Source organism: Vicugna pacos, chromosome 10 (genome assembly GCF_048564905.1).
Source record: "Vicugna pacos chromosome 10, VicPac4, whole genome shotgun sequence".
Classification (NCBI taxonomy): Eukaryota; Metazoa; Chordata; class Mammalia; order Artiodactyla; family Camelidae; genus Vicugna; species Vicugna pacos.
The window spans coordinates 28,980,151-29,005,538 of record NC_132996.1 but is presented as its reverse complement, the minus strand read 5'-3'; the positions used below and the strand labels follow the sequence as shown (position 1 = coordinate 29,005,538).

Here is a 25,388-nt window from a genome sequence, read left to right as displayed (position 1 = left end):
GGTGCAAAAGCCACTTTAACGTTCAATTTAGCAAATAAAGCTCACGACCAGCAGTGGGACTGGTCACTCTGGCATGTATACAAACTGTGTTTTAAATTGTCTAGCCCCCATCTGACAGTTGAGAGGTTGCAAAAAGTTTTTGGAGAAACTTTCTGGAAACTGGTCACTATTGCGCCTTTTTGGGTTAACTTGGCTAATCAAGTGTTCAGGACAATAACTGACCCCAGTATCAACCAAAGTCTGTCTCCCACCAAAATGTTTACCTGAGGCTCATGGTGGAAATTGGGATGGAGCCCGTTTCCCCAGACAGACTCCCCGGGCTCCCTCACTCTTCATTACTTTCTGTTCTCTCTGGCACAAGCAATGCTTTCTCTTCCTCTTTCAGCTTCTTTTCTAGGCCAATGTGAGGAAAACTGCCATAGCTTTCTTGTTTACAGTAGGCAGTGGGGACCCATCTTAACACGCCCCTTTTTGTGGTCTCCCTGCTGTGGGCCATCTTTCACTCCCTTGGGCCCCAGGATCTTACCTTCTCCTCAGATTTCTTGTTCCCTTTTACTCTGAATGCTGCCACCAAAGGGGACATCTGCTGTTTCATTTTCTGGTACTTTGTTGGTCTTGTATTTTCTCCTGACTGTTTAAATCTTTGAAAGCAAATTCTAATTAATGATATCAGCAGATCCTTAAAGGACCCAAACTCCTCAATGGCTTTCAGGCAAGGGTTTTTAAAGGGTAAATTTCCTAACACATGATCAGCCAATGGGTTCTTCTGATTAGTTGGGTCTAAAGCAACAAAAAAAGATTTCTGGCATCTTGGTCATCACTCTTTTGGCTCCAACTTGACTGGTTCTCCGTGGCTGTGATCAGCAGTTTCCATCCTGTGGGGTCCTGGTTTCTCTAAAATGACTCAAGGATATGCACCAGATTGTCAGCTCTATCCCTTGGGGAGAAACTAGGAGTCCTGTGACTGTTCTATGGCTGAACTGCTATTCAAACTATTACTTTTCTTGCTCAACTGCTTTTCATTTTTCTGCATTTTCTCACTTCCCTATTAACTGCTCTAGTCTGCCCTTTGGAACTCAGATGGTCTAGGAAACTAAAGATTTTTTACAAACAAGAAGCAGTGGACATGAAGGAGCTTGTACCTGGGAAATCCCTACAGGGTCCTGCTCAATTTCAAAAGAGGCTAATATCTCTCTTAACAGGTCACCCTATTTACCTGATTTTTAAATCCTCCGTTGCTGAGGTCATCCTTTGAGCATTCACATGGGACATAAATATTCTTTTTTTTTTTCTGCCCTTGCCTATCTTTTTCTCTAAATTTTCTTGTTACCAATTTTCTAATCAGGTTCCTTCCAAGTCCCTGACCATTCAGCCAAACCATTGGCCATAGCCTGTGAATCAGTAAATATTTGTACCTCTGGCCGTTTCTCCTTCCCAAAAAAGGCAACCAGCTGTGCAGATCAAAATTCTTCCCAAGGGGGATGCTTTTCAGCACTGGCCTTCAGGAATGTCCCAGAGAGAGATTGTAGTACTGCAGGTGTCCCTTTTCTGGTGGTAGCTGTACAATATTGCACAGAACCTTCTATAAACCAGGCCCAGGTCTTCTGTTCCTCTGTACCCTGATCCTAGGGAACTCCTCCTGAGGCACAGCTGCGGGCATGGAGAAAGCGCAGCAGGACTGCAGTACAGACAATGGGCATTTGGGGCCATTTGTGTGACTTGTGCCTTCAGGGCCTGGTCACGTGTACACCACTTTTGTTTGATGGAGTCCTGCCGTTCAAGCTCCACTTGATGGCTTGGTGGGTCAGACCAAACCCAGTTTGTGACGGGAAGCTCCAGTCACATGGTCACTTGGCCCACGCTCCAGCATCCAGCCCCTACTACGGCCCGGCAGCAGGCTATAAGCTATTACTTAATGGGAGAGTAGTTATCCGCAAAAGATGGCAGGGCTTTACTCCAAATCCTAAGGCCCCATAGAGCAGTTCACCTATCGGGGTCTGCCAAAGGCTCCAGTCAGCGTGCCTGTCTGCCACTGGGACTTCAAGCGCCATGGGGTTTGCTGGATCATATGGCCCAGGGGGCAAGGCAGCTTGTTCAGCAGCCCGAGCCTCTGCAGATCCTATTTTTGGGTTCCAGTCAAAACCAGAAGCTTTTGGTTTCTCTTAGTAAGTGGGCCAGAGTAACACACTGAAATGGGGAATGTTTTTCTCCTAAACTCAAAGAAGCCCACTAGGCATCGTGCCTTTTTTTTTTTTTTTCCTCTTTTGGTGGTAGGAGGGGCCAGATGCACCAACTTATCCTTCCCCTTAGAAAGGGATTCTCAGCATGCTTCACATCACTGGACCCTTAGAAGTTTTACTGAAGGAGAAGCTCTGAATGTAATAGACTTTATATTTTAGCATGTTTTAGGTTTACAGCAAAAATGAGCAGAGGGTACAAACTTCCTCTGTATTCCCTGCTCCCACACACTGGCAATACCTCCTATCAGAGCAGTACATCTGTTACAAAGCTGAACTACATAGATACATCATAGTCAAAGTCCCATGGTTCACATCTGTGTTCTCCTGGTGTTGTATGGGTTTGGACGTGTATCCTCTATTATAGTATCATACAAGGTATTTTCACTGCCCGAACGTCCGTCTTTGCTACCAAGTCATCTTTCCCTACCCCTAATCCCTGGAACCACTGTTCTTTTAATTGTCTCCATAGCTTGCCTTTTCCAGAATGTTACACAGGTCAAACCATGTGGTATGTTGTCTTTTCAGGTTGAATTTTCACTTAGTAATATTCACTTGTTTCCTCCATGTCTTTAACTTTTTAATTAACATGTAATGAATGTATACATAAAACTGACATAACTTTATAACATTTTGATACATGTATATATTGTGAGATGATTACCACAGAAAGTTCTGAGTGCTCTCAATGGAAGACTGACAGATGAGCATTGCTGTCTGCTACCTCTGTGCTGTGCCCTGGGGTTAAGCTGGTTAAGCTGGTTAAGAACCATTTCTGTTACGTTTGCTAGTCCAACCAGGCTGTAAGCCACGCTGGCCACAAGAGCCTCATGATCAAGGAGTGTCTCCCTTAGTGGCAGCCACAAAAACCTGGGTGCCAAGCGTGTGCACAAGCTCCTTTACAGGAGATACTTGTGATCTGGAGCGAGGCACGACAAAGATGACTGCCAGACTCTCCATCTCTGGGAAGTACTGCTGGCCCCTTGATGTGTGTTAAATTAGCCTGGCCTCGGCTATTAAGATAAGCTAATGGGCCTCTTTCATAGGATGACTGGGAGCTTCTGTACTGTGCCCTGAGGAGTTAGGTCTAGCTTTTTGTCACAGTTCTGTGGGACCTACAAACATAATGCCCTGGTGGCCACCGGAGACAGGCAATCAAGGAGTGTCAGCCACGAAACCCAGAAAGCTGCGCGTGTGCACCAGCTCCTTTCGAGAGATACCAGCAACCAGGAGTGAGGCAAAGAGCATGGAGGTGGTGCCTAGGGGCCTTCCTAGTCTTGGAGAGTACTGTGCTTGGCCCTTAGATGTACATTAAACTAGAAGCTGCCCCTCCAGCAGAAATGGAAAATATAAGCAGATAAACCTCTTTCATGAGACACTGGTGTTCCAGTCTGCTGCAGATGTGCTAGCCCTGGGGCATTAGCTAAGGTGAGTTCGCACAAGCCCTTTAAGAACTCTTAGTTCCCTATAGCCTCGTGGGTCTTGAGAGGCAAGCCCTGTTGGCTTTCAAAACTAGATGTTTTGTGGGCTCAGCTCTCAGGTGGATGCCTTAAAAGTTAGGACGCCAGATATGAGGTCTAAACCCTTAGCTCCTCAGGGAAAAGCTGGCAGTTGTGAGTTCCCTCCCAGTTGTGTGTTGCTGTAACAGGGGATGGAGCTTGTGGCGAAATTGTTTCTGGCCTCCCCTACCTGTTTCAGCGTAGGTTTTTTCCTTTGTTCACCTGTTGTGTAGGAATTGCTCAGCTAGTTTCTGGATTTTTTTCAGAGGGAATCATTTCATACGTAGCTGTTGATTTGGTGTGTCTTTGGGAGAAAGTGAGTTCTGGAGCCTCCTACACCCCAGAACCCAACCACTCCATGACTTCTCATGGCTGGGTAGCTCATTTCCTTTTAGCACTGAATAATACTCTGTTGTCCGGATGTACTAGTTTATCCATTCACCTACTGAGGGACATCTTAGTTGCTTCTATAAACAAAGTATCACTCATCATCCCATTCTACAGAGGGTTAAGTCACAACCCACTGCAGCTGCACGTACACACACGCACACACACAAATGGTCAGTAGGTGATGGATGTGTTCACTAACCTTATTGTGTTAATCATTTAATAATATATGTATATTACATCGTCACACTGTAGACCTTAAAGTTACATAATTTTATGTCAATTATAGCTCAGTAAACCTGGTAGGGGTTAGAAAAGGAGCTTTAAAATCAGACCTAACTCCTTTAATTTACATCTAGATCTCTGTATCCTTCCAATTTTGCCTAAGACTTTAACAATTCCTCCAACAGGGAGATAGAAATAACCTCCTAGAATAGCAGATATTAATGTGTTAAACCAGGTATCTTCTGGTTGGGAAATTAGACCTAGATGAAAAAATAAATCACAGATAATTTCATTAACATTTAGAATGAGCAATCAATTTTACACTTTCAAAATGGCACCCGAGTAACAGGAGAACAGAAAAGTAAGGCAGGAGCCAATCAGGAAGGGTTAAAATAAGCGTTCAGGGCCTAGTAAGATGGATACAGAAGAGAGAACACTGTACAAATATTTAGGAAATCTCAGGGAAGGTTGTCATAATCAAGATGAAATATTCTGAATCTCTAATCGTGACTGTGTAAGTACCTCTCTGTATATATGTCAGAACTTCCTGTAAGAAATGACTTTGCCAGACTTTCTAAAATCACTCTCTGTACTTTAAGAATATTAAGTATATGGCAGAAAAAAATTGGAGAGAAATTGTTCAAAATAAATACACTGGCCATAAATTGTCCACATGTTGAAGAGTTCACTCTGTAGAAATCAAAGAAATGAAAACAATATTGCATTTTTATTCTCTGTATAGTATTTTTAAAATGACTACAGGGCAGTTTAGCAAATGAGCTCACTTGATGCTTGGTTAAACACAAACTGGACAACCACTTTTGGAAAACAGTTTGACAACAGGATTTATGAGGCCTGCACAATGGTCAGTAATTTTACTTCTGGGTTTTTACCCTACGGTTGAGGAGAAAAAGGATATTGACAGATATGTCTGTGCCACATAGTGGGAAAAATGAAATGAGCCTGACCTACACTTTCCAGAGTAGTAGGAAAAGTAATAGCCATGGACACAGCTATTGTAACTTGTTAGTATAAATATTTAAGTAAACACAAATTGAAAAAATAACAATGAAAAAGACAATATTGACAGATTTTAAGTAGCTTTATTTTTGTATAACCTAGATCTTAGCATTTTAAAATAATATAAGCAATAATTAACAAAAGCATCCATATTGGTTATACCCGTATCTGATTTTTTTTCCCCATCCTTCTGTGAATTCTCTCCAAATGTCACTCTTAAATAAAGTCCTTGAATACCTCTGGACTTCAGGGATGATAGTCAGAGACTTGGGACCAGCCAAGATCCCCAGTAGAAGACTAGGAATAAAAAAGTCTTATCTAGTCCCGGGAAGGAGAATGAAATAAGGAGTGACAACTACTCCCTTGGAGGGTAATTCAAGATCCAGAGGGCAGGTGCAGTTCTCTTCATGCAACCCTTGGGAAGTAACTGGCTATTTTCAGTACCTGGATAAAGAGGGGACACAGAAGAAAATATTGAAGAGGTCAGGGCCATGGCTTCTCCTTGACCATGAACTAAATCCATCCAAGCATCCAGACAAGAGGTGACCACTGTAAGGAACAGAGCCTAGAGCTCTGTGGACAGCACTCAAATGGGTACATACATTGTAAACACGATGGCAAAGTCACTTGGAATCAGACTTCAGTTTTTGGAAACTACATATGTCATTTGATCCATCCAGAGCTTATTTTCACAGTTCTAATCAAAAGTAGAAGAAATAAGTTGAGTATAAATCGGACGGGGTTATGAATCGAGGAGGAGAAACCCCAGGCTAGCGAGCTTTGCCGAGCACTCCCCATTGGCACATGAAAGACTGAACTACTTCATCCTGATTGCACCTCTTGTCTTTTGCTCCACAGTCAGGCAACCGTCCGTCTACCTCAACCACATCTCTTATCAGCAGGTCTCTTTCATTGTTTTTATCCATGTTTAAAAGGCTATTCATACAGTTGGGAAAGAAGAACATGGAGTTACTAAGGTCATATGAAAATAGCAGTGCCTGTGTTCTATGGCAGGGGGCAAAAACAGACGGAGGTTTAGGTAAGGAGGAAATACAATGCCTATTCCAGAGACCAGGTGTCCTAACACTTCATCTTCCGTGTGTGTGCAGACACATCCACAAACAGTTCATTGTAATATACGAAGCAACTAAGGTAGCTATCACTCCCTGCATTTCACAGGCAGTGTAATCCTCTGCTTGCTCTGCTGTTTGCCAGTCTAAGTCACAGAGCCAGAAACAGTATTTGAACTAATTGTGTCTTCCTTCTGACTCTACTAACTCATGTTTTTCACCACAACAGAACATCTCAGGAACTTCAGACTCACCATCAGAATACCTCTTCCAGGACTTGCAGGCATGTCCGTGGTGTCCAGGTAAGGTTGCCCTTATGTGACTGATACGGAAAATGTCACTTTTTCTAGAACATTCCAGGGAAACATGGTTTAGATGCCACAACCTAGTTCAAACCACTGCTTAAGATGCCAATTATCAACTGGGTGGATTTTATGTTTATACATTTGTTCACGTTCTTTGTCCCAGCCTAAAACTCAGTTACAATTTCATTGACTGGGGTCTGGCACAAATCAAAGTCAGAAATCTGTGTTTAATTCCATCCCATGAACTTTTTTTTTTTTAATGATAAGTAGCCCCTGCTTTTACCTACCCTGACTTTGAGTAATTAGGCTCCTTTCTGTTTTAGGATGGTGGTCTATCACAGTATTTTTAGAGAACACTTCAGATATTCTCCCTTTTCTGAGAAAAAAAAAAAGCAGCTAGTGTTCCCCATAAATCCTATCATCTGTACTTCCTAGACTTTTGAGGAATCTTCAAAGATGCCCCACATGATAGTGAAACAAAGGAAACTGTTCCAATTTGTAGAATTTAAATTTATGGTCTACCCTCCATCCCATAGAAAAGACTAAGAATTTGAAGGAAAGGAGGCTGTTGCCATGTGCCAAGAGCCTCATCCTCGCTTCACTTGTTTTTTTTTTTTAACATTTTTTATTGATTTATAATCATTTTACAATGTTATGTCAAATTCCAGTGTAGAGCACAATATACATGAACATGTATATATTCATTGTCACATTTTTTTTCTCTGTGAGTTACCATAAGATCTTGTATATATTTCCCTGTGCTATACAGTATAATCTTGTTCTTTATCCTTACCCTTTGCAGCTGATAGTCTCCCCATTCTTCATAAGAAAAAGACTGAGACTTCAATAGGTTAGGCAATTACCCACACACAGGGTTAGATGGTCTGGCATGGGAAACCTGGTTTTGCCCTCTGTTGGATGGCAAAGCTGGTGCCCTAAGCTGCCTCTGTGATTCTTCTGCCTCCTGTCCTTGCCCTTTCCTATCTTATCCTGTAGATTCACAGAACCTTTACATTTGATCCCCGAGGAAGTAACTTCACACGTGTCATCATTTATTGTCACATTCAAGTACTCAAGTCACAGAACTGCTGAAGTCAGAGTTAATATAAAAGAACACTTGTGAACCATTTTAAAGTTCACAGAACTTTTTCTTTTAACGCCCACTCAATGCCTGACCCAGAAGTAAGCAAACTCGTAAAAAATCTAAAATTGTGTGTTGGAACCTGAATTATGAACCCATGAGGTTCTATAGGGGCCTTCCTTATACTACTTTGCTGTGGAAATGTAACTGCTGTTTATATTTTAGACACAAATAATTTGAAATGTGCATGAATTTGAGACAATTGAGAGGAATTCAGTGACCACTTGCCCAGCTACTCTGGTATAGACTAGAAATATCCAAGAAGGCTTTGTAGAGGATAGATGGTTTGGAATGTGCCTTGAAGGGTGAGGGAAATTTGCCTGGGTGAAAACTAAGAAGGTGGTGAGCCCTCTCAGCAGAAACATGGCTGTGTGAAGACAGTCACCATGTCACCATCACATGAGTGTAGGGAGTCTACACTCCCTACTGAGCTGACCTTGCTGAGAATCAGTGGGGAAAATGAGGGCAAGCCCGAGACAGGGCAAGACCCAAATTAGACCCTGTGCTCTCAGGTTCTGAACCCTGAGGAGATGAAGCAATAGGAGCCATTGCTAGATTCTTAGAGGGCCTGAAGGGCAGAAGAGCAAGAAGTGGACGGGGCTTTTTTAACAAGTACTGGCCAGTGCTTTAGTGTACTGTCTCTTTAAAGAATAGGAACCAGGAAGGATGTGATCAGTAAGAAGGGTCCTGTTACCTGTTTTCTATCGGTCCATTTCGTGTTTAAATTGCTATCATCAGATAATAGGCAAATGTCTAGTGAGATTTGCTCATAAGTAAAAGACAAGGTGCATTTTTTTATCTCAAATTACAGATAATGCCCAGATTCTCAGAAAGCTGAACAGAGCCTGTCCTTAGAGTAACTATTTCTTAAGGAATATTAGCTATTCATCTTTCTACCCATTAGATCTGGGCCACCTTAAATAAGAATTTTTTCTTTGAAAAATTAGGTCCTATGCCAAATACCTCTTGAAAAAGTCAGAGTCAATAATCTGATTGAACCATTGCTAAACCATTAAAGACAAGGGAATTGTGTACCTCACTAATACTTTCCTTAGTAAATTGTCCCCTTATGTTTTTTATTGGGTTTTGGTAATCTTAAGATTTTTAAGCTTTTGGCTATTTCTCAAAAAAGAATGTACATATACACAAAAGGGAGAAAATTAGAGTTACATCCAAGGTATATTAATATAACACATTTTAATGAAATTATCATACTTTAATCTGCCTTCTGCCATCCCCTCTTCACTTACTGTAATATGATGTAAACATTTTAAATGTTTAAATGTTAGGTAAATACATATAGCTCTAAATGTAATAAACATAATGTAATTCATTAAATGGAGCTACCAGAATTTAAACAATGCTATATTTTTAACACATTGCAATTCTTGATTTTATAATGAGAAGTTGGAAGCAAATAGCTAATAATGTTGTTGGCTGATGTTACTCTTCATACAGTGATAAGAGGCATATGCAGAAGCATGCTTGTGTGGACTTACACTTAATCATTGCATGTAATCATTGCACACAGAACTTTGAGAAACATTTCCTAAAGGAAAGGGAAAACACAAAAGTTATTGGATCAAAGGGGATGAACAATTTGGGGACTTGTACACTGGAACAGGGCAATTTTGCAGTGAAGTCATGAGCAGGTTTGTTTTTGCATTTACCAGTGGGTGTTTCATGCACAGTCTCTTTTATCAAATATGTAATATGTCCATTTTCAAGTAGGCATTCAGAATTCTTTATTATAGATTCCACCGCTTACCTAGGATGGAAATAAGGATCCAGCAGTCCAGTTTCCAGAGGCAATGTCTATCATAGGAGTAAAAATCTAAGACTAAGAGCTGTCTCCTAGATTCTCTACACCATCGAACATGTTCATGTCTAATAATGCCTGCTCGGTGCCTACTTCTTTCTGGCTTACTGGCATCCCAGGGCTAGAGTCCCTGCACCTCTGGCTCTCCATCCCCTTCAGCTCTCTGTACCTGGTGGCTGTGGTGGGAAATGTGACCATCCTGGCAGCAGTAAAGTTGGAACGCAGCCTGCACCAGCCAATGTACTTCTTCCTGTGCATGTTGGCTGTCATTGACTTGGTCCTGTCAACCTCTACTATGCCCAAAATGCTAGCCATCTTCTGGTTCGGTGCCCACAACATTGACCTGGACGCTTGCTTGGCCCAGATGTTCTTTATCCACTGCTTTGCTACCGTAGAATTCCTTGCCATGGCTTTTGATCGCTACGTGGCCATCTGTGACCCACTACACCACACCTCGGTGCTCACCCATGCAGTGGTGGGACATCTGGGCCTGGCCGCCCTCCTCCGTGGAGTACTTTACATTGGACCTCTGCCCCTGATGATTCGCCTGAGGCTTCCCCTTTACCGGACCCAAATCATTGCCCACTCCTACTGTGAGCACATGGCCCTGGTCACCTTGGCATACGGTGACACAGCAGTTAACAACTTATATGGAATGGGAATCGGCTTTCTGGTTTTGATCCTGGATTCACTAGCCATTACTGCCTCCTATGTGATGATTTTTAGGGCTGTAATGGGGTTGGCCACCCCTGAGACGAGGCTTAAAACCCCGGGGACATGCAGCTCTCATATTTGTGCTATCCTTGTCTTCTACATCCCCATTGCTGTTTCGTCTCTCACTCACCGATTTGGCCATCGTGTGCCTCCCCATATCCATATCCTTTTGGCCAACTTTTACCTCCTCTTCCCACCTATCCTCAACCCAGTTGTCTATGCTGTCCGCACCAAACAAATTCGAGAGAGACTTCTCCACGTTCTTAAGGCAAGAGCTCAATCCAAGTGACTGTTCTGTACCTGTAGGGCATACAGATACTTAGTGATGGTAGGAAAAGCTCTGACCAGGGAATCCAGTGAAGTAAGACCCATGCCACCAGGTCCTGCCTGAGTTGTGGAGATGAGGGGCTAGCATGTATTCTGTTTGACCATGGATTTCCTCAAAGTGGAAAGGGGAATATCGGAAATTCTTGAAAGGAAAAATCAGGCATGAGTTTTTATATAATATTTTCCTATTTCACTTCACAAAATTAAGCACAATAGACACAAGTATGCAGACCACGGAAGTAGGCTCATTTATCCTTTTGAATTTTTTTGGTAAAGGATTTCTGGTTTCTTTGAGGAAAGCTTTCCACAATTTCTAGAAAGTAAAATTATACTTGAACACTGTGAAGACAGTTTACAACTTCTTTTACTAAAGGTCTGGAAAACAACTGTGTTGGCAGCTTTTCCAATCTTCTTTACTTGCCCCAGAAAAGGTCTTTTGTTAAGGATGGAGGCAGTATAAATGTTGCCCAAACAGTGCCTCTGCAGGACTCCTTACCTGACCCAGACATCCCTTCTAGCTAGGACAGCCGCAGCCCATTGAGTCCTTGGGAATGACCAAATGACAGACTTAGAATACCAATAAACAAAGCAAGGAAGGCAAGCTTCAGTCTACGTTTTAGCAAACATGTTGGAAGTAACCAAAGTTACTTGAATATCATTGCACGTGGTGTTTCGACTGGAATACTTCTGCACCACAGCTGTGCTTGTTACTTCCCTCCATTGTATTTTTTTTCTCAGATGTTTTAATTTTTTCTTATTGTAATTTTCATAGATAAATGTACATTTTAAAAATCTCCAATATTGTGATTTTCACCTCTGAAGGTTTGATTTTGTTATCTTCCGATGCTTCTGTCTAACATACTCTGTCTTTCCTCTAGCCACTTGAATGTACAGAATATATTTATAGCTGTTTAATATCTTCACATGCAAATTTTATCATATGTGCCTGTCGATTTGTTTTGATTGATTTTATTGTGTATATTTTCCTGTTAATTTTGACTGAATGCCAGATTGCTGAGTTTCATGTTTGAGTACTGGACACTTCTGTGTTACATATATCCTTGAGCTTTATTCTAGTACGTGGTTAAGTTGTTAAACAGTTTGATCCTTTCAGATTTTGCTTTTAGATTTTGTTAAGTCAGAACTAGAGAAGCTTTTAGTTTAGGCTTAATTTGTTACCACTACTAAGTAAAAACATTTTTTTTAATCTATCTGATAGACTCTAAGCCATGAGGCTTTCCGCTCTGGCTTGTGGGAACAGAAACTTTATGCATAACCTTGTATGAGTACTAGAGATTGTTTCCTCTAATCTTAAGTGGTCTGTCCTTAGTTTCAAATGATTTCCTCCCATGTAAGCACTGAACAGCACTCAGATAAAGACTGAAGAGCTCCAATGCGTTCGCTGTGTCTTCAGCTGTCTCTTCTCTGGTCCTCTTCCCTATGAACCCTAGTTCCCTTGGATGTTTATGTTTGATATATTTTGGCGGTATCACCTGCATAAAACTGGAAGTCAGATTTGTTTTTAACGTGTATGTGATCACTGAAAGAGTATAAAACAAATCCAAGACCATGGCCAGATCCCGGCATTTCTACCTCCATGAAACAGAACAAAAATCAATGATGACATAAAAACAGGAGTAGTCATCAAAACCTAAGGAAATGTGGAGTTGGATAAAGAGCTGAAGAAATCATGAAGCAACAGACTGTCCACTTACTGTAGAAGCAGAAATCTGAACTTAAACTGTTGAAGATGTCAAAGTTGTGCATATATTGTCTCATAGATTCCAAAGTACCCAATTGTCTAAAACGATTGGTCTGCAAAATAGGGCACAAAGTGTTCTACTCAGGTAAAGAATCTTAAATTTTCATTTGCTATTTTCTTAAGCCTTTTAATATTTACATTATTGTAAATTATTATTTTATAGTATATTAACATAATGGAATGTGATAAGGTACATGTTATTGTATGTATATATGTATATGCTTTATTACATACAAATACAATATGTATATATACATCTTCAATAGTTCCGATTTCTGCTTTTACAGTAAGTATATGGACAATCTATCACTACATGATTTCTTTAGTACTTTACCAACTCCACATTTCCTCAGGCTCCGATGATGACTCCTACTTTTTTTTTACTTACGGAAGTATAGTCCATTGAATTGGTCTCTTGTGTACAGCATAATGTCCCAGTCATACATATACATAGGTATATACATATGTGTTTCCACATTCCTTTTCATTAAGTTATTATATCTAATTCAGTATTATCTAGGTTGAACTATATTCAATATCTAATACTATATATTGAATATAATTCCCTTTTCTATACAGAAGAAATTTGGGTTTTATCTATTTTATATATAATAGTTAATATTTACAAATATTAAATTCCCAAACTTATCCCTTCCCACCCCCTTTCCTGCCAGTAACAATAAGATCATTTACTATGTCTGAGAGTCTGTTTGTCTAGTATGAGTTCATTAGTGTCTTTTTTCTTTTCTTAGATTCCACATATAAGTGATTTATGGTATTTTTTTCTCTTTCTGGCTACTTCATTTAGAATGACAATCTCCAGGTCCATCCAAGTTGGTGCAAATGGTATTATTTATGGCTGAGTAGTATTCCAGTGTATAAATATATCACGATTTCTTTATCCAGTCATCTGTCAATAGACATTTAGGTTGTTTCCATGTCTTGGCTATTGTATATAATGCTGCTATGAATACTGGGGTGCAAGTATCTTTTCGAATTTGAGTTCCCTCTGGATGTATGCCCAGGAGAGGGATTACTGGATCATATGGTAAGTCTATTTTTAGTTTTTTGAGGAATCTCCGTACTGTTTTCCATAATGGCTGCACCAAACTACATTCCCACCAACAGTGCAGGAGGGTTCTCTTTTCTCCACACCCTCTCTAGTATTTATCAGTTGTGGACTTTTGAATGATGGTCATTCTGACTAGTGTGAGATGATACCTCATTGCAATTTTGATTTGCATTTCTCTGATAACTAGTGATACTGAGTATTTTTTCATGTGCCTGTATAGGCCATTGGTATGTCTTCATTGGAAAATTGCTTGTTTAGGTCTTCTGCCCATTTTGGATTGGGTTGTTTATTTTTCTGTTATTAAGTTGTGTGAGATATTCATATATTCTGGAAATTAAACCTTTGTCAGTTGCATCATTTGCAAATATTTTCTCCCATTCCATAGGTTGTCATTTTCTTCTAGGAAGTTTATAGCATCTTGTCTTATATTTAAGTCTTGAAGCCATTTTGAGTTTATTTTTGTATATGGTGTGAGGGAACTGTCCAGTTTTCCTAACACCACTTGCTGAAGAGACTGTCTTTTCTCCATTATATAGTCTTGCCTCCTTTGTCAAATATTAATTGACCATAGGTCTGTGGGTTTAGTTTTAGGCTCTTTATTCTGTTCCATTGATCTGTTTTTGTGCCAATACCATGCTGTTTTGATTATTATAGCTCTGTAGTATTGTCTGAAGCCTGGGAGGGTTATTCCTGTACCTTCAGTCTTTTTCTTCAGTACTGCTTTGGCAATTCTGGGTCTTTTGTGCTTCCATATAATTTTTAGGATTATCTGTTCCAGTCTGTGAAAAATGTCACGCATAATTTGATAGGGATCACATTAAATCTGTAGATTGCCTTGGGCAGTGTGGCCATTGTAATAATATTGATTCTTCCAATCTAAGAGCATGGGATACTAACTCCAACCCAGTGGGTGGGGCCTTACCAGTATCTGCTAGTAACTCATTCACATGTATTAAATTGGCAGGAGTCAAGCTGTGGGCCCATCACATGAGTGAAGCTGGCTCCTGATCCAACTACAAATCTATAGTGTTCCACAGTTATAAAGAAAACATCGACATTAGCTAAAAGTCAGTACTCCTGCAAGTCTGTAAGGGGGCTCTAGTTAAAATTAAAATATCTTAGATAAGTAATGAATGACTCATAGCAATTCATAATAGTATTTTTCTGGTATTTGTTTGTCTCTACTTTATTCTTGTTAATCATTTATCTGATAGTATGGTCATAAAACTTGTTGTTTGTCATGATATTGATAGGAGGCACTTAATGCCGGTTCTAAATTAACCCTTGTAATAATGTTAGTTCCAAAATTTAGAGTCACCACTGTTTTCTCATGTAAGCTGCTGGCCCTGAGTGAAACAATGGCTCTTGTTTTTCTTTACTGTCTCATCTCACTGGTGTCTGCTGCTTCCTGGAATGAAAATACTCATAACTATGTTGTCTCAGTGTAGCCAGAGGTGGAAATTTAAGTGGTTGTTGGATATGTCATATGATCCCTCAAGCCGTTCATGAACAAAATCTCCCATCAGTGGTCCTGACAATTCATTTTGATACTGCAGCAGACCCCATGACCTCCTATAATCTTTTTCCTTCAAACCTCACATTCCTAATTCAGATAGTCAGGGGACCTCAGCATATCCCAGTCCCTTGCTTCAACCTGTCTGAGGTAGTATCCATCTCAGGGGAAGTTACTCCTGGGCCTCCGCAGTCCCTTGCATTTCTCGTGAGAAAATGTGATGCCCCCAAATCCCCTGAAATGTACAACTGACAGATGGGTAAGGGCTAAAAATAACGTCACTTTATGCCAGAGAGCCAAGCAAGTTGGACATCATATAAACTATGGAAGGCTTGCAATGTCTCTTGCCCCTGGCTTGATAAATTCGGAACTCTCCAAAAAGGACCCCAAAAGAATTTCTGAACTTCCCCAGAAGTGACACTATCCTGGGAGGTATAACCTGCACCCCTCCAGGTTATATCTTTGTGGTACAGGGAGTGACTCGCCAACATGAGGATGGGCACATGACTGCTTAGATAGCTGGCAAATTGAAGGGTCATGCCTGCTGGGACACGGTATAACCCCTCTTCTCCTGCACAGCCCAGAGAACCGCACTTCTTTCTCTAAATCAAACCCCTACCTTATAAGAGAGATGTTGGCAGGGTTTGAGGACAAATAGGATAAAGTATAGTTGGCATCTTTGTACTAGATGCTGGAGTTTGTCAATATAGAGATGATTCATAACTGCCACAATTGGACAAACTGCCAAGGACATGGCTAAAAGTATCACTGCCCAATAAACTCATTTGTACTCATTCCCTTGAGTGGTCCTCAATAATAGAATGTCCCTTGATTTCTTAGTGGCAAAATGTGGAGAATGTGGGATGGGGGAAGAAGAAACTTCTGGGCTTCTTGACACAGGAGCCGAAGGCTCTGATTCTGAAACCTGTTGGTGAAGTCTTAACGGGGCTGTTTAGATAGGGAGGATACAGAAATTCAAGTGTTGATGATCAGATATATTGAGAGGTTGAATTGAAGCCTCCTCAGGACATAATACCTAAGGAGAATGGCCCGAGGAGGAATTGGATCTAGATAATCGCCCAGCTAATTTCTGTGCTAAATAGTGCTGCAGAAGTTTAAGGCACAAGTAGCAGGAGGTGAAGGGGAGAAAGAATAATCAACCTAGTACAATAAAGTAAAAATGTAATGGCTCTGTAGTACGAAGGAGTTGCTTCTTTAAATCTATTCCTATCCTACACTGCCCTCTCCAAGTGAGTCACACTTTTGTGGGTACTATTATATCTGTTCTATAAATGCTACACCAAATATAAGTGCTCAGATAGGTGTGATCATTTCTAAGACCAGGGGGTGGGCAGCTTTACTGTGGTTAGATCATCTGGAAGACCTAAGTATGTTTCTCAGGTATATATCATTTTCATTTGTAGTTCCTGGGCTTACAGCTCCCAAAACCCTTGGAATTTCCTGAGTGTTGAGAGCAATAGGAGCATCTTTTGCTATAATACTTGGTCTCGTCCTCAGTTCCTCAAAATGCTTCAGAGCCATAAAGGTGAAATGGATGTCTTGTTATTCATAAAAAGCCCCTTTCCACCACAGCTAGTTTATGTTAATGAGACTTTTGAGAAGCACTTAAGGATGAGGGTAGGATGTCAAGGACACCAACTGTGAATAGAGGGCAGTTGTCTTCTAAACATGACAATCACTTCAAGATTCCTTGGGAGCCTAGTTACTGACACTTTATAGGTTGCCTTTTTGTTCAATACTCAATTCATGAGCTGTGCTCCCCTCTTGTCATTTCTCCCTGTGTCTGCATCGGAGTAATCCCCAGGATTCTGAGGTATTCTAATTTTCTTGTGCAGGATGGATACAAAAATACTAAAACAATGTGAACTAGCAAAGAAGAGTCAGAGTCTAGAGGAATTAGATATTCTAGAAGACATCTCCAGCCTCATGATGAGACTTCAGAGACTGCTCAGGATCAAAGATCAGGTACCTAAAAATGATTTGTTAGCTAGAATTTATATGCCAGCTCTGACTTACTAATAAGGGTCTGAGACCTAGAGAATGTTTACACTCTTGGGTTTAAATCTGTCTTTTAAAAATGGAGTGGGGAGGGCAGTTAAAGTGGATTTGAAAAGCAAGACCCAATTGGATGTTGTCTTCATTTACTTTAAGTATAAAGACAGACAGATTAAAGCATATATATGTTTCACTATCCCTTTACTAACACCAATCAAAAGAAATCTGGAATAGCTGTTTTAATTTCAGGCAAATCAGAGCTTAGAACAAGGAAAATTATCCGGGGTAAAGAGAGGCATTAAATAATGATACTGGTCATTTCCCTAAGAATACAATCCTTAACATGTATGCACTTTACAACAATAAAAATATGCAAGGCTTAAACTGTTAGGAAAAGTAGACAAATTCAAATTACAGTTGGAGAGCAACACCTCCCTGGCAGCAAGTTATAGATTCAGCACACAGAACAGAGAGGATGTAGTTAAACTGAACAGCACCATTAATCAACTCGGTCTAGCTGACATCTATAGATTGTCATTTAACAGAATACATTCTTCAAGCTCACATGGAATATTCACCAAAGTAGACCACATTCTGGGCCAAAAAACCCCCCACACCTTAGCAGATATAAAAATCCTATAGAATATGTTCAGACCAAAATGGAATTAAACTAGTAATGAATAAAGACAGCTGGAAAACCCCCCAAATACTTGGGAGATAAACACTTCTAAACAGTAGAGGGGTCAGCAAACTTAATAATGTCACACGCCATCTGGTTCTACAAGAACGAAGTCACTAGCCACTGCAGTCATTGATCTGAAACACACCCTGAAAGGAGTTGAGGGCTGAGATCAGGAATGAAGCACTCTGTGCTATGGGAAACCATGGCAAAACAAGCCTTCTTATAGTTACATATTTTTAGGAGAAAGTTTTATGAACCCAATCTCTTTTTTTTAATTTTATTTTATTGAGTTATAGTCAGTTTACAATGTTGTGTCAATTTCCAATGTAGAGCACAATTTTTCAGTTATATATGAACATACATGTATTCATTGCCACATTCTTTTCCACCGTGAGCTACCACAAGATCTTGTATATATTTCCCTGTGCTATGGAGTATAATCTTGTTTATCTATTCTAAATATACCTGTCAGTATCTACAAATTTTGAACTCAGTCTGTCCCTTCCCGCCCCCCTTCCCCCTGGCAACCACAAGTTTGTATTCTATGTCTGAGTCTGTTTCTGTTTTGTGTTTATGTTCGTTTATCCTTTTCTTTTTTTTAGATTCCACATATGAGTGATCTCATATGGTATTTTTCTTTCTCTTTCTGGCTTACTTCACTTAGAATGATTCTCCAGGGACATCTATGTTGCTGCAAATGGAGTTATGTTGTTTTTATGGCTGAATAGTATTCCATTATATAAATATACCACAACTTCTTTATCCAGCCATCTACTGATGGACATTTAGGCTGTTTCCACATCTTGGCTATTGTAAATAGTGCTGCTATGAACATTGGGGTGCAGGTGTCTTTTTGAAGTAGGGTTCCTTCTGGATATATGCCCAGGAGCAGGATTCCTGGGTCATATGGTAAGTCTATTCCTAGTCTTTTGAGGAATCTCCATACTGTTTTCCATAATGGCTGCACTAAACTGCATTCTCACCAGCAGTGTAGGAAGGTTCCCTTTTCTCCACAGCCTCTCCAGCATTTGTCATTTGTGGATTTTTGAATGATGGTCATTCTGACTGGTGTGAGGTGATACCTCATCATAGTTTTGATTTACATTTCTCTGATTGTGAAGGAAAAGCCAGGCTGGTCTAACAAGGTAACTCACAAGTCTAGGAATGTGAAGGAGAGGCTGGGCTGGGCTAACAAGATAACTCACAAATCTAAGTATTGGAATACTGATGAGTTCTGCTAGACTAACTTGTAAATCTAGGTTAATTAGTGTTGGTTTGCTGTTCATGTTTTTTTGCTAGCCAGCTGGGTTTTCAAAGATACATATCTGGCTTTGGAATTTTGGTTTGCTGCCTCCCCGCCTCCACTTTTGTAATGATAATGCTGCTAAAGCTGTTCCATGCCTATTGGCCTAATACCCCAAGCTTGTACTTTACCCTATAAAACCTCATGCGCACGTCTTGGAGGTGCTCAGAGCTTTGGAGCAGAAGCCCCTCTGAGCCCGCTGGCGTAATATATCTGAGTACTCCAACCCTCCGAGTGGTGCTTGTTTCTTGATTGGCCTGTCGTTTCCATAACATGATAATTAGTGATACTGAGCATTTTTTCATGTGCCTATTGATCATTCATATGTGTTCGTTGGAGAATTGCTTGTTTACGTCTTCTGCCCACTTCTGGATCAGTTTCTTTGTTTTTTTCTTAAGTCATATGAGCTGCTTGTATATTCTGGAGATCAAGCCATTGTCAGTTTCCTCTTTTGCAAGTATTTTCTCCCATTCTGTAGGTTGTCATTTTGTTTTGCTTATGGTTTACTTTGCTGTGAAAAAGCTTGTAAGTTTAATTAGGTCCCATTTGTTTACTCTTACTTTTATTTCTGTTGCTTGGGTAGACTGCCCTAGGAGAACATTACTGAAATGTATGTGAGTTAACGGTTTGCCTATGTTTCCTTCTAGGAGGTTTATTGTATTTTGTCTTATGTTTAAGTCTTTGATCCATTTTGAGTTTAATTTTTGGGTATGGTGTAAGGGAGTGTTCTAGCTTCATTGCTTTATGTGCTGCTGTCCAGTTTTCCCAGCACCATTTGCTGAAGAGATTGTCTTTATTCCATTGTATGTTCTTGCCTTTTTGTTGAAGACTAGTTGACCAAAAGTTTGTGGGTTCATTTCTGGGCTCTATTCTGTTCCATTGGTCCATATGTCTGTTTTTGTACCAATACCAGGCTGTTTTGATTACTGTAGCTCTATAGTATTGTCTGAAGTCTAGGAGTGTTATTCCTCCAGCCTCTTTCTTTTTCTTCAGTAATGCTTTTGCAATTCTAGGTCTTTGTGATTCCATATAAATTTTATTATAGTTTGTTCTAGTTCTGTGAAATATGTCCTAGGTAATTTGATAGGGATTGCATTAAATCTGTAGATTGCCTTGGGCAGTATGACCATTTTAACAGTATTGATTCTTCCAATCCAGGAGCATGGGATACCTTTCCATTTTTTTAAGTCTTCTTTAATTTCCTTAATCAATGTTTTATAGTTCTCCATGTATACATCTTTCACCTCTTTGGTTAGATTTATTCCTAGGTATTTTATTACTCTGGGTGCTATTTTAAAGGGTATTGTTTCTTTACTTTATTTTCCTGTTGATTCATCATTAGTGAAAAGAAATGCAGCTGATTTTTGTACGTTAATTTTGTAACCTGCTACCTTGTTGAATTCTTCAATCAGCTCTAGTAGTTTTTGTGTGGAACTATTAGGGCCTTCTATATATGGTATCATGTCATCTGCATATAGTGACAATTTTACCTCTTCTTTTCCAATTTGGATCCTTTTTATTTCTCTCTCTTGCCTGATTGCTGTGGCTAGGACTTCCAAGACTATGTTGAATAGGAGTGGTGACAGTGGGCAGCCTTGTCTTGTCCCAGATTTTAGTGGGAAGCTTTTGAGTTTTTCACCATTGGCTGTAGGTTTGTCATATATAGCTTTTAGTATATTGAGATATGTTACCTCTATACCCACTTTGGTGACAGTTTTTATCATAAATGGGTTTTAAATTTTATCAAATGCTTTTTCTGCATCTATTGAGATAATCATGTGGTTTTTGTCCTTTCTCTTGTTGATGTGATGTATTTTATTGATTGATTTGCATATGTTGAACCATCCTTGTGTCCCTGGGATGAATCTGACTTGATCATGCTGTACATTTTTATGTACTGTTGGATTCTGTTTGCTAAGCTTTTGGTAAGGATTTCTGCATCTGTGTTCATCAGTGACACTGGTCTGTAATTCTCTTTTTTGGTGGTGTCTTTGCCTGGTTTTGGTATCAGGGTGATGGTGGCTTCATAGAATGAGTTTGGGAGTATTCCCTCCTTTTCAATCTTCTGGAAGAATCTGAGAAGGACTCTTGTAAGTTCTTCTTTGTATGTCTGGTAGAATTCCCCGGTGAAGCTGTCTGGTCCTGGACTTTTATTTGTAGGGAGGTTTTTTATTGGCAATTCGATTTCACTTCCAGTGATCAGTTTTATGAACCCAATTTCTTATCTTTTCATATCTAGAAGAGCACTAAAACCATTAATGGAGACATCTGCTCCTTGTGACTAGCAGCAACCTTCCACTGAGAATTGTGCTTGATTGCAAATAACCCCTTCACCAAAATCATATATATACTGAATTCCACCCCACTACCTCTTGGAAGCAGTTTCTCAGAGCTGAGAAGTTGTGTCCCAGGCTTTAGTTCTCAGTAAGTCCAAACAAAACTGAACTCACAGCTCTCACGTTGTGTGTCTTTTTTCCTTCAGTTGACAGCTTTGGCAACAATGAAGGAACCCAAAGCAGACTTCTCTCTTTGGCCTGAACACTACACGGATCTAAAGACTTGGTACCAGCAAAGGCCTCTTGTGCCCATCCACCTCCTTGCAGAGTCCAAATTTGGGTAAGTCTCATTCTTATATTGGCCTATTATTCGTTAATGATCCTGAATTTTATTTGACAGTGTATGATAGGTACCTGGCTGTGCAGTTAAAAGACACTGGCCCAGGTGCCCGCCTGTCCAGTTGAAAGATGCTGGAGGAGACTGGTTGAAAAACACTGAGTAATCTGGACTGAGTGGTTAGGTAGGAGGCTGATGCTTTCCCTCAACTTGGCTGCCTCACCAGATAATTGTCAGAGAAAAGTGGAGATATCACATGAGAGCTTTGCTCTGAAGAAGAGGGACAAGCCGCCTCCTGGGTCAATTAAGGCTTTCTCAGGCAACTGAGACATTTATGGGAGTGGTAGAGGCAGAGTCCTCACACAGTGCAGTGGTCCCATAGGGAAACTTACTCATTAAAAGATATGCTCATCCAGGTATCATGTATAAGAATTGGTCATTCGCTGATCCAAGCACCCATGGTGGTCTTGGACCACCAAAGGGAGAAACAGATACATAAGAGCTGAAACAACTCTAGGGTGACAACCTAGAGGAGTTAAGCTCAAAGCAGCACACTGGCCCAGCACAGAAATGAATTAGTAAATTTTATCCCCAACAAGTTCAACTTTAAAATCAGAAATAGAGCCTCTCTAACAGAAATGAGGAATGTCAAAAAGCCAGCCTCCAACTAACACCCCAGCTACATTTATGTAAGTGTAAGTTTTGTGTGTACAAGTACTTAATTGGGGATTAAAGGAAAATTGTGCCCTGAAAATGGCCAAGATGGGCACTTTCATTGAATATACAGTTGTTAAATAAAGCTGGCTTGATAAAACATATTTTCAGAATTTTAATCCTGAGAGAACAAGTCCTTCTAGAACTTGCTTTCCACTCTCTGTGCCTTAAGATGTAAATGTTCTACTAAGATTCTCAGAAACCCTTAAAACCACCTCTCATTCCTGTGACTGAGGGTTGGGGAGAGGATGGGGAAGGGCCTTGTAAGCTTCACTTATTCCAACTGCTATTTATAAAGTACTGAGTTTTATAGTATAATGCCTGACTTATGAGTAAGTTATAAAAGAAACTAATGAGATCTCTAGTTCTGTCTGTCAGTATATGTGTGCATTATAAATACATGCCTTTATCTTTGGATGGTGTTATCATAGTTTGTAAATGAGCTCTAGTTAATTGGCTTAAAGGAAATTAAGCACTTATATCAACTTTCAGAAATAGAAAAGAACCCAAATTAATTTCAGGCTCATGTGAATTGGCAAATAGTATTAAATTAATATCTAATATTAAAGCTTATTTGTTGATTTAATACAGATATGTCTTTGGAATCATCAACATTAAGTATAATACTTTTATTATACCTAGCTTTACTAGAAGTTGAATAAGCTTTTATATCTGTTGCAAATTTGTCAGCATAAGAACAACTTGATATGAAATTTTATAAGCAAATTAAATATAAATGACATGAGTGAGGTTCTGTTTAGGAATAATTGTTTTAGGAATATCTACTAATTATTTTCATAATTTAGCAAAACTCTAAAATTTCAAGTTAAGTCAAATGATGGAAATTTATTGAACATCTAGGTCATTTCCAAATGAAATAAGATACTGAAAAATTAATTACTGAGAATTTACAGAGAATTAAAGCTATTTAGGACTATTAATAAATGTTTGGTGCCACACTGTGATTTTCTTTTAAGAAAGCACATGTTTTTAGAAATGATTGGTATTTGCCAATCTACAGACTGTTAATATAAGAGACAGTACATAGCATAAAAGACAGTTCATAATTGCTTACTTCTTCATTTTCACTAGAAGTTAAAGTTTTTAAGAATTGAAAGTTATAATTTAAGTGTGTAATTAAAGCTACTAGAAATAAGAGAAACATTTCGTTATATAGTAGGACGGTAGGATATGTTTTCAGTGAAAGAATGAGGAATGGAATTGCATATTTTATAAGGGAGAAGTAATTTTGTCCTAGGGTTAGTTGTTTCTGGATGAAAAAAATAAGGGGCAAACTAATATGGATACAGAAAGTTATGAAAAGTTTGTGGAGGAAGAACCCTGAGAAGAAAATTTTGTGCATGGTCAAGACTGACTAAGTTTGGATGAAATTTAAGTAAATGAATTTTGTTATGAAAGTAAGCTGATACAAGACTGGACTTTGATTTTCTCATTCTGTTCAAAGGTTTCTTGCACTATTGAGCTACTTTTGATAAAAAGTAAAGAAACTTAAAATCTTAAGTGATCCATTCTGTATTTGCCTTTGAAATCTTTTATTGTCACTTTGGTTAAGTGACTAAGTATTGTTTCACAGTGACTTGTGATCCTATTTGACCAAGTATTTTAAATCTTTTAATATTTGGGGGTCAAACTTTCCAAATTAAATTCTAATGAACTTCCTCTCCCCTCTAGCTAATTTGGGGATGCTTCAATGGGCCCTTGAAACATCCCAAAGTGAGTTATTAACTAATTAGGTTCATTTTGTGTTATTACATGGGAAGCATTGTCAAATAAGTAATAAATCTCAGGTTATACTGTATGAGGAAATGATATTAGACATTCTAGAAATTATATGAAATTTCTAAAAATTTGAATATGTGCTGGTAAAATGTTGTCATAATTGTAGTTATCTTAAAATGTATGTCACAGCAGTAACCAAAATTGCCAGTTGCACTGTAATCAGGTCTTTAAGTGTGCCTTAAGTCTTTTGTCATTCCTAGACAGTTACTGTTTTTCTGATTTTTTTGCAAAAGTGCTTCCTCTTCAAGAAGATTCACTGCAGGGACTTTTCTGAGAAGTACAGGTTTCTGATAATCATACTGCTGAACTGGGTAAGAAATTAAATAATTCTAATGGAAAACCTGATGGCTTCATAAAACTTAAGAAGGACTAGTTACATAGGACTGAATGAACTGGTAAATAGTTTTTTTTTAATATAGTTTCTGTCTGAAATATTACTGGCTTTTAATCTTGTGTTTTCCAGATATAAGGAACCCCTTCCCATCAATCTAATTAGGAGTTAGCAGTTTGGTAAATTATACCTTTGTTAAGCAGAACTGAAACACTTATCTTTTCTCTCTACCTGATCCCTCCAGAGATTGGAAACTTAGGTTCCCAGCAGATTTACCAGGTAAATTAGGAAGGCCACCTCCTAACAGGTGCAAGGACCTTGAAGTATTTTGGGGACCTTGAAAAGGGAGGGATTTACCCAAATCCATAGTACCACACTCGCAATCAGTGACAAGTCTTTGGCATGGCTTTCCTGGCCTTGAGAGGTCTTGTTAAGAATTTGGTCTGGGATTCCTTAAAAAGTTCTAGCAAAGTCAATTTTAAAACAGCCTATATGATCAATTACTTATGTACGTAAGGCCAAGTTTGTTGAAACCAGACTTAACTTTGCAAATAAATTAGTCTTAATTTGGCTATATTTCTTAGAAATGAGGTTAGTTTTAAAGAAAAAAAGATTGTTTCAGTGAGTATTAAATTCAAGTTTTTTAAATAGAGGTCTATTTTTATTAAGAGTCACTTTCTAGATAGATCTTTGTTGTTACTGTAAAGTTTAGTTGAATTATTAAAAGGACATTCTAGTTAAATTACTGAGATAAGCTTCAGAAACAATCTTTGGATGAAGATCAGATGCCCCATGACATGCAACCAGGAGATTATGCATACTGTAAACTCATTTAAAG

General features: G+C 39.3%; 1 protein-coding gene and 1 long non-coding RNA gene across 2 annotated transcripts in view; one reads left to right on the top strand and one right to left on the bottom strand.

Annotated features, from left to right (window-relative positions):
• Positions 1-5,431: 5,431 nt before the first annotated feature.
• Positions 5,432-25,388, bottom strand: part of LOC140698694 (uncharacterized) — an 88,327-nt gene continuing 68,370 nt past the window's right edge. The window contains exons 2-3 of the long non-coding RNA XR_012076532.1: positions 6,693-6,784; positions 5,432-5,812 (exon numbers count right to left, since the gene is read on the bottom strand). This is a non-coding gene — a long non-coding RNA (uncharacterized lncRNA). The remainder of the gene's footprint in view (positions 5,813-6,692; positions 6,785-25,388) is intronic.
• Positions 9,762-10,706, top strand: LOC102542691 (olfactory receptor 52M1-like). The gene has a single exon (XM_006203571.3). It carries the CDS (start codon positions 9,762-9,764, stop codon positions 10,704-10,706), a length of 945 nt encoding a protein of 314 aa, XP_006203633.2.

Excerpts from the sequence above, each read along its gene's own strand:
- LOC102542691 (XM_006203571.3), top strand. The coding sequence starts at position 9,762 with ATGTTCATGTCTAATAATGCCTGCTCGGTGCCTACTTCTTTCTGGCTT.